We start from the raw sequence: 9,689 nt of genomic DNA, 5'->3' as shown, positions 1-9,689 counted from the left end.
TTTTTTTTAAGGGAGCGGTAGTACCAGGATTAAAACACTGACCACACCTCAGAGTATCTGTGGGGGGGGGGGCTATAAAAATAATCAACCTCCATCAGCTGTCAGATCTGCATTTGTCACCATTGTAGTTGTTTTTTTGGTTTTTCTGTGTTTATTTGATAGAAATGAGAAGTAGCTCCTGTAATGATGATTCAGTCAGAGTTAGTCGATCTGCTGAATCCATGGATCTGTGATCGACCTCATGGTCTGTTGAGGAAAGCTGCAGACCTGCATTTAGTTTGATTGCTGACACCTGGATTAAGACCTGGATTAAGACCTGGATTAAGACCTGGATTAAGGAATCCAGGAAACTCAGATTAGATTAGAAAGAGTCTGGATTGATCTCTGATCCTGGACCTGGAGCAGAACCCTGGAAGGAGGAGACGCTGGGAACCGTAACCCAGGGAGCGCAGCAGGAATGGTGACTAGAAACCAGGCTGACCTGTTTCCTAAGATGACGGCTCCCCCTGCTGGTCAGATCAACCCACAGCAGAGCATGGAGGGAAGGTGGAAAGGAAAACACTGAGCTCAGGTTGGTTTCATTCACTGTCTTTATTCAGGTGGAATCATGTGACTCACAGGTTGATCAACAGCATCTATGGTGATAAAATACTGAAGAGAAAAAACCTCAGAACCACTGAGGTTACCGCTGGCAGGTAGGGGGCGCCATTTTCAAAGGTCAGCAGTCAAACATTAGCAGCAACATTTATGGTTATTTAGAGTTTTAAGAGAAAAATAAGGTTATTTTATTCCAAATCATGTTTTCACTGTCATTCATTCATTTATAAAAATATTTCATTTAAAAACTAAATATTTAATTTGCAGCTTAATATTAGTTTAACAAAGTAATATTTTCATAAATGAATGACATAGTGAAAATAAAATAAAATGGAATAAAATATTTTTAAAACACTTAATAACCATAAATATTCTCCTGATGTCGGACTGCTGAACTTTACTAACGGCGGCCCAAATACTGAAACCAGAACCAGAACCAGAACCCAACAGCAGTTCCTCACATTCATCCAGGAATCAGAGCTGATCAGATCTACTGCGTTTCTACAAATCGAGGGTAAAACTCCGCCCAGATGTTCCTCTGAGCTCCACCAGCTTCCTCTGCTACACCCGAACTGACCAGGGGGAGAAGGTCCCCGGCTCGGCAGGAGGACACTGCAGGGAGAGCAGCAGACCGTCAGAACCAGGCAGTAAAAACAGGAAGCTTCCAGATGTTTCTGGAGGTTCTGGTACCAGTTTGGTGAATTGGTCGCAGCAGGCGGTGCGGATCCTCTCGGCCGAAGCCGGGCTGTCCAGCCGGAACGCTCCGGTTATCCCTGACTCCGCCCGGGCGGCTCTGATGGCGTCTTTGATGGCGTAGAACACAGAGGAGGCCAGGAAGAGAGGAGGCTCCCCCACCGCCTGAAGGAGATCACATCTGGTTAAAAGGTGTCCCCCCCTCCCCCCATGGGAGCAGGGTCAGGGCGTTACCTTGGAGGAGAAGATGGCCTTGTCGTTGGGGGAGTCACGGAGCAGCGACACGGTGAGATGCGAGGGAATGTCCCCAAAGCCTGGGATCTTATAGGAGCCAGGACCCCGGGTCAGCAGGACCCCGCTTGGGGAGTAGTGGAGCTCCTCCAGAGTGAAGAGCCCCAGACCCTGCATGAAGCCCCCCTCCACCTGCATCCAGAGGAGAACATTTAGGGCGTTCCTTTGGGTCAGCGTGGCCAACACCCGGGCGGATGACTGACCTGTCCGATGTCGATGGCCGGGTTCAGGCTGTGACCCACGTCCATCACTATGGTGGTGCTCAGGTTCTGCCAAAGGAAGCGGGTCAGAGACTTCAGACCCGGGTCCATTCAGAGTGGACCTGCGGTTCTGATGGGTCCGTACCTTGTGCGATCCAGTCAGACAGTCGATCTCCACCTCTGAGCACGCCACGCCGTAGCTGAAGTAGTTGAAGACTCTGCCAGTGTTGGTGTCGAAGTCGTAGTTCAGGTCCGGAGTCCTGAGCGAGCAGAACCAAACTGTGGGACCAGTTCTGGTTGATTAAAGTCAAACTGGTTCTGAAGGCTCACCTGTAGAAGCCGTTGGCGCTGAGGTTGACTCGGTCAAAGTACGCCGCCTCCACCTGGAAACGCACCAACCCAGGAAGCCTCAGAATATTTATAAAGTTCAGCAGTTTAAAGTTAGCCGCAATATTTATGGTTATTTAGCGTTTGAAGAGAAAAATAAGGAGGTTTTTTATTTCACTATGTTATTCATTAATCTATAAAAATATTACTTTGTTAAATAAATATTTAGCTTCAAACTAAATATTTATTTAACAAACTAATATTTTTATAAATGAATGAATAACAGTGAAAACATGACTTGGAACAAAATTACCTCCTTATTTTTCTCTCAGACTTTAGCAGTTAGCGTCTTGGTTGTGCTCACCCAGTCCTCCCAGGATCCTTCAGGGTCTTTGGTCTTGTAGCGCTTCAGGCGCTTCAGCAGAGTCTCGCAGGCGATCTGCACGGCCGCCCCGTTGAGGTCTGAAGATGAGGAGGCGGCTGTGGGGCTGGTGTTGGGCACCGTGTTGGTGCTGGTCTCTGAGATGAAGATCTTTGAAGAGGGAATGCCCAGAACCCTGCTGGCCACCTGGGGACAGTCCAACACCCTTCAGTTCCTATGCAGGGCCTGACTAACCAATCCACCCGCAGGTTTTATTCTTTAAACTATTTATGCATCACAGGAAGTCACTGATTATCTGATGGTCAGCTGAAAGTGTGATGATCAGGAGGGTGTAGGAGGATGCAGTGGGGTGTAGGATGGTGTAGAATTGTTTTTTTCCCACCAGGTTTGTTTTATACCTGGATCATCTTGGTGTGGAGTCCCTGGCCCATCTCGGTTCCTCCATGAGTCAAGAGCACAGAGCCGTCTTTGTAGATGTGAACTAAAGCACCAGCCTGAAGGCCGAAGAACATGGTTAGTCAAACTAGTTTATTAATAGATCAACAAACGAATCTGGTTCCACAAAGAACAGCTGGATGTCCAGCAGAGCTCACCTGATTTAGGAAGGTGGCTATAAAGCTGATGCCAAACTTTGTGGGCACCATGGCGAGTCCTCGCTTGGTCCAGCGGTTCTCTCTGGAACGGAAACACAAAAACTGCTGGTAGGTACCACCTTCCACACTATGGTCTCTCTTCATTTATTAGAAGTCGTTTAAGTCTCTTTAAATGAGGGATGAGGTTAATGGGCTTTTCTCCCAGGTCAAACAGTTCAGGTGATTTAACTATCTGGTCATAAATGAATTTACTCCCAAACGGTAATCCGCCTCACCTGTTGAAGCGATCGGCGGCGGCTCGTTTCTTCTCGTATTCAGACCTTGAAAGACACTCGTCCCAGCAGCGATCCAGGGTGAGCGCATCCAGGACATGGTTGTATGGTGTTACGTCACCCTTCCTGTACAGGTTCAACCGGCGTACCTGCAGCAGAGCACATGCACCGATTAGCCTCTCTTACGCCAGAGGTCAGATGCTCATACAATCCTTCATCTACAGACCTCATCGGCTGAGCGACCCAGAGTATGAGCCACGTCTGTTATCCAGTTCTCAGCGACCATCATGCCTTGCGGGCCTCCGAAGCCCCTAAAAGCTGTGTTGGATGGCAGGTTGGTGCGACACAAGAAGCCTTGGCAGCGAAAGTTTGGTATACAGTAGGAGTTTTCCACGTGAAACAAAGCCCGCTCCATAACCTGAATGAGTGAGAGAAGTCATCAACATACTGTGATAGAGTACAAAACTAGTCCTTACGGATGATCCTCACCGCCAGAGACAGGTCCATAGAGTTCCCAGCATTGCTGTAGAGATCCACATCCAGAGCGACCACCTTACCACTCTGGAGGAAACCAACCTACAAAAGAAAACTGGGATTGAAGCTAAAATCCATGTAGAACTTCAGCGTCAGGAGCCCCCGGTGAACTGGGGTTGCCCATGTACCTTGTATTTTCCGTAGAAGGGGTGTCGACCGCCAGTGATCAGCATATCCTCGTCTCGGTCCAGCATACATCTGACAGGTCTCTTCAGCCTGAAACAAACCAACCTCTTTAAATCCACGTAGTTTAGGAGATTTTAAAAACATAAGAGGAAGGAAAACCCACTTGTTTGCTGCCAAGGCGACAGCAGTGGCCAACAAGCTGTTTCGGCTTTCTTTCCCTCCGAACCCTCCGCCCAGCCGCTTGACTCGCACCAGCACCCTGTTTTCTGGAACCCCCAGGGCCTTTGCAACATGGGACTAAAGAAGAAGACAAACAGAGAGTTCACTATTGACTCTTCATCGGTTTCTGGTGTCAGATGATCTCCTCTCCAAACCCATTGGATCGCCAGCGACCCGTTTTAAAGCATTTACAACTAATAACTCAGAGTAAATGGAAATTACACCGATAAAATGTTTCCCTCTATAGAGATGTTAGACATCGTTGGAAAGCTTAGATTCTCCACAATTCAGACACTGAGTTCATTTTATGGACACAGCGAGCACCAAAGCACAATTAACACAGATATAGCAGCATGTCAACATGGAAACATTAAAAAGCAGCCACAACTACCTTCCTTTGAAGGTGTCCAGAAGCCGTTTTATAAATCCGATCTTCAATTGTTTATACTCCATTCATCCGTAAAGGTCCACAGATTAAAAGTAACCCAGCATATTTGCAATAAAAATATTCCATGATGAGAAAATTGCACATAACATCTGGTTTTTGACATCAGAAAAGTTAGCTGGTCATAGCTAATGCTTAGCATCTTGCTAATATTTACTTCCTAATACTTATTTCCTCAGATGTTAGCCCGCGGTGTTTGGTCTGGTTCTTTACATCGTCTTCTTATGTACAAGACAAAGGTGTCCGCATCTTTGTATGACTCGTTTGACTGAGTCAGGGACAGTCGCTGAAGTCTCACAAATGCTCCTGTCAGCCAATGACCCCCCGAGTAGCGCGATATTATGCATCATAGAGTCCCGCTGTTATTGGTCGAGACCATGTGGGCTGTTTGGCTTTGTAGCCGATGAAATAAGGTTTCAAACAAGCCAACACATGGCTGGGCTCCATAAAGCAGAGCCGTGTTACCGGCTTGCATACGTGTGAAACACACAGCTGAGGCTGGATCAGTGCGCAGCTCCAAGCTGATTAATAACGACGGTCTGATTTTTTATTTTTACGTTTAGATGCTGATTTAGTTTTATGACGATGCCTAAGGCCGAAAAATAAAACAAAACACAGCTCAGAAAAGGCACTGGGGCTTATTTTAGCTTAAAAAGCAGCCGTTTCACTATTTTTATAGATTTTTTATGTTGTATTAGGTTTATAAAAGTTACATTTTTGGTATATACACTGATTAAAAAACATTTGTAAAATACTTTTTATAAATGTTTATTGGCCATTAAAATGCTTCAGTGTTACTTTATGAGTCAAATAGTTGAGTAAAAGCATTTGGCACATTTGGAGATGTTTGGAGACACTGTGACACCAACAGTTTAAAGCCCCACAGCTCTGGAACTGTTGGAACCAGAGGTCTGAAATTTTCTGCATTGGTGGTTGACACGATGTAGAACAAATGTAATACAATGAGACATGACTATTCTCAACCATGTCTCTATTACTGCTGTTCAAAAATAACTATTATTTTCGAACAGGCTGCGTTTTACCCAATTTTCATTGATATATTCAGAAACTAGAAGCTGTGAGATGATGTATGTAAAACAGGCGAGGATTGCTTCAAAATGAGGTTGATGTTAGTTCAGTGGAAGAGATGGTGTCTTAGTTTTCTTGGGTGGCCATTTCCTGGGAATGCTACCTGAGTATCAGAAGGGGCTTGGGTCGAAGCAAAGAGCTCCATTTCTCCATCTTCTCCTCGGGGAACCGCTAGCGTTACGTGTGTCTCCAGGTAGAAATGCTCCTGACCTCCGATATGTATCTCCCCTAAGAGATAGATGGCTGGTTAATGTCTGATAAAGCTTCCAGACTGAGACGCAGGCTCTCATCCCTACCCTCTAGGATGTGGTCTGCTTGTTTAAAGCCCGTTTCCAGGTCTCCGCTCTGTAGGGTTCTGATGGTCTCATAGAAGGACTGGGTGGCGATGGCTTCCTGCCAAAGAACACAAAATGAAAGTTAGAACGGGACGTGCTCCGGTGAGTTCTACCTGAATTCTTCCTGAGCTCCAGGAGCTGCTGGTCGTACCTGGATGGTGACCACAGGCTTCAGCTCTTCATACTGGATCTTCACAGCTTTGGCTGCTCTTTGAGCGTGAACCTGGGTGTCGGCCACCACGGCACCGATGATGTGACCCACACAGGTTACCTGCAATGGAAACAGGCGCGTCACCAACCTGAACCTGACGGGGCAACCCGATCGGTCGGCCTAACAGAAACGCACCTCGCTGTCGGCAAAGACCGTCTCGTCATGCCCCAGTCCGGTGATGTTACTGCCGGGAATATCGCTAGCAAAAAGAAAGGAGACGACTCCAGGACACCGCTTTGCTGCCGATGTGTCCACAGAGCTGCAACAAACACACGGCAGGTGAGACTGGACAGGTGAGCGCCGCTGTCCAGGTGTGTGTGAGGCGGATCTTACAGTATCCTGGCGTGTGCCTTGGTGCTGGTGATCAGTGCCAGATAGAGCTCATTCTCAAAGAGAGGTATGTCGTCACAGTAAACCGCCTCACCTGTGGCCTGCTTCAAGGCCGACAGGTGCATTATGGGACGGCCTACCACATCCTCCTGGCTCTGCCCCTCTGGCACCGCCTGGAGGAGAAGCAGAGAATGACGCTCCCGGACCGCTCATGTGTTTGTGTCTTAGCTGCAGTGTTTGTTGTACCTGGTAGACCTGGACGCTGGACGGTGTTTCTGGGTGATAAACCTCTGTGGCACTCAGACAGTCTGAGCTAACCTCCTGCACTCCGACACCCTGAAAGAACCATCAATCAGTTGTCTTCAGCGTTGGTCAGTTTCCATAGAGGTACGATGTGGGATCAGTAAGACGCACCTGCAATCTGAGCTTCTGCAGAACCGTCAGATAGAACTTGTAGAAAAGGCTTAGAGTGAGGGTTTGGCGGTATGCCGCCATGCCACCAGGTGCAGAGGGATCAAGGCGCATCTCCTCAGCCAATGAGCAGCAAGCATCCTGAAGAAGCTCCTCCCCCCACTGTCTGCAGGACCAGGAAACTTGTTCTATCCAGTCCTACTCTGACAGTCCATCGGTACTGTTGAGTGTTTACCTGTCCAGCAGTCTGTTGGCCGTCTTTTTGGCCAGCACCGTCACTGGCGCCATGCCGCCGAAGCTCAGTCTCAGGTCTTTGACGATGTCACTCCCAGGAGAGAAGGTGACGCTCATCGCAGCGGTGACTATGCTGATGTCATCCTCACGGCGGGGGGACTGTTTGAAGGCTGAGACAAACTGGCACTGTGGAGAGATGGAATGACGGCAACGACACCAGAATGTTATTTGGTGCATAAAGAAAGGAGGTGTTGGTGATGGGTGGAGGTTAGAGAGACAGGTGGAGGTGGGGGTTGCTGAGAGACCCCAGCTGTGATGCGGGTGGAGCTGTTGGACCCACCTTCTTGCTGTAGGGGATGTGCACAGAGAGCAGGATCTCCTGAGGTCTTACAGCCGTCTTCCTGTAACCCGTGAAAAAGCCGTCATCCATCTGAACCTCCCGACTGCCGTCTAGAGGAAGGAGGAGTCAGAATGAGGACGTAGTGATGGAGGAAGCCTCCACCCTCAAACACTCAGTAGGGCCCTTTGATGGGGTTCCCCATCAGACTCTCCCGTCACAGTAAAAGGAGTCGTGACCAACATCCCCTCAATCAGACCCTCAAGGTCCTTTAGCTGCTATCTAGCCTAAATCACCATCTCTCCACCAAACGATAGCTTTACCAGATGGTACCAGGTAGTGATTTCTCCAGTCATGGTCCAACTCTGGTGTGAATTCAATTCTATTCAGTTTATTTCTATAGCTCCAATTCACATCATGTCATCTCAGGTCACTTTCCAGTTCACCAGATCATCCAGTCAGATTGATTCAAAGTTTTCTATCTAAGGAAAACCAGCTGATTGCATCGACTCATTGACTCTTCAGCAATCCCTCACACTAAGCATGCTTGTAGCGACAGTGGAGAGGAAAAACTCCCTTTGAACAGGAAGAAACCTCCAGCAGAACCAGGCTCAGTGTGAGCGGCCATCTGCTGAGGCCCACTGGGGTTCAAGGAGACAGAAGCAGACATAGAAAAAGGAAAAAGGGGTCCCTATGTCTTCCAGCAGTCTAAGCCTATAGCAGCAGAACTATTGTCTATGTCAACTATGTCATTGCCCCAGAAGAGACTTTTCCAGAAGTCTTGTCTTTCATCCAGGTGCAGCTTTGCTGACCTAAACCCTGCTGGCCTCCTGTTTCTAGAGAGGAGCAGCATTACTAGTTCCAGACTGGAACCTTTAACCTTTCAGGCTCTGACCATGAGCTATGGACCTTCTCTCCTGGGAAGGTTGGCAGCTATCTGAGATGTTCTCCCTGCAGGATGATGGACTTCAGATGGTTTGGAGATGCTTCTCTGGTCTTTTAGCTGATGGTCTTCCGCTTTGATCGTTTGGCTCAAGCCCTGCTGAGCGCTCTAGAGCATCAAAGTCCTGCTCTGCAGAGAAGCATCAGTTAATCTGCAGCTTTAATCTGCTCCCAATCTGAATGTTTATTTACTGTTAATCATCTGCAAAGATCTGAAGTTACTGGTGAACGTTTCACCCGGATGCTTAACTGATTGGAAAACATTAAAACTTCTGTTGCACAATTTGGGATGAAAACTTATATAATAGTCTGTTTACATTACAGGAAGGAAAACATCTGGTTTGGACTTTCGGTTAAAGGTTATTTCAAACTGTAAACACCCACAGATGCTGTGACTTCTGCACGTTTAAATGTTGGCGCTGCTCTTAGATTCACAGATAGAGGGGACTACGGGCTCCCAGAGGGGCCCTCAGACAGAGCGTACTCACCTTTGTCCATCAGAGTGAGTTTGCAGCCTGCTGCCATAAAAACGGGGTTGAGGTCTGATATGGGACTGGCGGTCATGATGTTTCCTCCAACAGCCTGAAAACAGTCAGAAAGATTCAGAGATGATCTTCATCCTTTAGACCTGTAGGAGGCGCTCTCCTCGGTACGGTCCTGGAAAGGCCCCCTTAGATGGAGGAGCACCTGACCTCCCTGCAGGTCCAGTACTCCCAGTGGGTACTGAACGTTTCTTTAGAAACTGACTCACAGCAACATTACGGATCTGCTGTCCTGCAAACCACTGCAGCTGCTCCAGGACTGCCTTGAAGACCTCCGTCTGATGAGGAGGAAGACTCCGCACCGCCTCCTTCAGCACCTCCCCCATGTGGCTGAGCGTGCACGCTGCTCCGAACACGATGCCTGAGGGCCAGAGACAGTTTCAGTCCTATCTGCTCTTTCATAGGAAGGTTTTAGCACATTTGTTGAGAAGTTCTCACCGTCCTCAGTTTGATTCACTGCATTTAACTCAGGGATGAAGCCTGGAGCCAGAATCACTGGATACACCAGGTTCTTAAACTTGCCCTCAATACCTGAAACACAGGATGGATGGATGGATGGATGGATGGATGGATGGATGG

The 9,689-nt window shown here is 48.0% G+C and overlaps 1 protein-coding gene across 1 annotated transcript in view; it reads right to left on the bottom strand.

Annotated features, from left to right (window-relative positions):
* Nucleotides 1-675: 675 nt before the first annotated feature.
* xdh (xanthine dehydrogenase) overlaps nucleotides 676-9,689 on the bottom strand; it is a 14,035-nt gene continuing 5,021 nt past the window's right edge. Inside the window, exons 10-35 of the mRNA XM_015404304.1 lie at nucleotides 9,549-9,641; nucleotides 9,320-9,471; nucleotides 9,057-9,150; nucleotides 7,630-7,739; nucleotides 7,291-7,475; nucleotides 7,059-7,221; nucleotides 6,891-6,980; nucleotides 6,648-6,817; nucleotides 6,450-6,573; nucleotides 6,255-6,374; nucleotides 6,065-6,161; nucleotides 5,872-5,996; nucleotides 4,179-4,312; nucleotides 4,018-4,105; nucleotides 3,845-3,931; nucleotides 3,582-3,773; nucleotides 3,359-3,504; nucleotides 3,084-3,165; nucleotides 2,889-2,984; nucleotides 2,473-2,676; nucleotides 2,112-2,164; nucleotides 1,927-2,041; nucleotides 1,785-1,850; nucleotides 1,525-1,713; nucleotides 1,288-1,455; nucleotides 676-1,209 (exon numbers count right to left, since the gene is read on the bottom strand). Of these exons, the coding sequence (XP_015259790.1) occupies nucleotides 1,159-1,209; nucleotides 1,288-1,455; nucleotides 1,525-1,713; nucleotides 1,785-1,850; nucleotides 1,927-2,041; nucleotides 2,112-2,164; nucleotides 2,473-2,676; nucleotides 2,889-2,984; nucleotides 3,084-3,165; nucleotides 3,359-3,504; nucleotides 3,582-3,773; nucleotides 3,845-3,931; nucleotides 4,018-4,105; nucleotides 4,179-4,312; nucleotides 5,872-5,996; nucleotides 6,065-6,161; nucleotides 6,255-6,374; nucleotides 6,450-6,573; nucleotides 6,648-6,817; nucleotides 6,891-6,980; nucleotides 7,059-7,221; nucleotides 7,291-7,475; nucleotides 7,630-7,739; nucleotides 9,057-9,150; nucleotides 9,320-9,471; nucleotides 9,549-9,641 (3,194 nt within the window). The 3' untranslated portion in view covers nucleotides 676-1,158. The remainder of the gene's footprint in view (nucleotides 1,210-1,287; nucleotides 1,456-1,524; nucleotides 1,714-1,784; nucleotides 1,851-1,926; nucleotides 2,042-2,111; nucleotides 2,165-2,472; nucleotides 2,677-2,888; nucleotides 2,985-3,083; nucleotides 3,166-3,358; nucleotides 3,505-3,581; nucleotides 3,774-3,844; nucleotides 3,932-4,017; nucleotides 4,106-4,178; nucleotides 4,313-5,871; nucleotides 5,997-6,064; nucleotides 6,162-6,254; nucleotides 6,375-6,449; nucleotides 6,574-6,647; nucleotides 6,818-6,890; nucleotides 6,981-7,058; nucleotides 7,222-7,290; nucleotides 7,476-7,629; nucleotides 7,740-9,056; nucleotides 9,151-9,319; nucleotides 9,472-9,548; nucleotides 9,642-9,689) is intronic.

The sequence above is a fragment of the Cyprinodon variegatus genome, unplaced genomic scaffold (genome assembly GCF_000732505.1).
Source record: "Cyprinodon variegatus isolate N-32 unplaced genomic scaffold, C_variegatus-1.0 Scaffold1689, whole genome shotgun sequence".
Taxonomy (NCBI): domain Eukaryota; kingdom Metazoa; phylum Chordata; class Actinopteri; order Cyprinodontiformes; family Cyprinodontidae; genus Cyprinodon; species Cyprinodon variegatus.
This window is presented reverse-complemented; position numbering and strand designations above follow the sequence as displayed.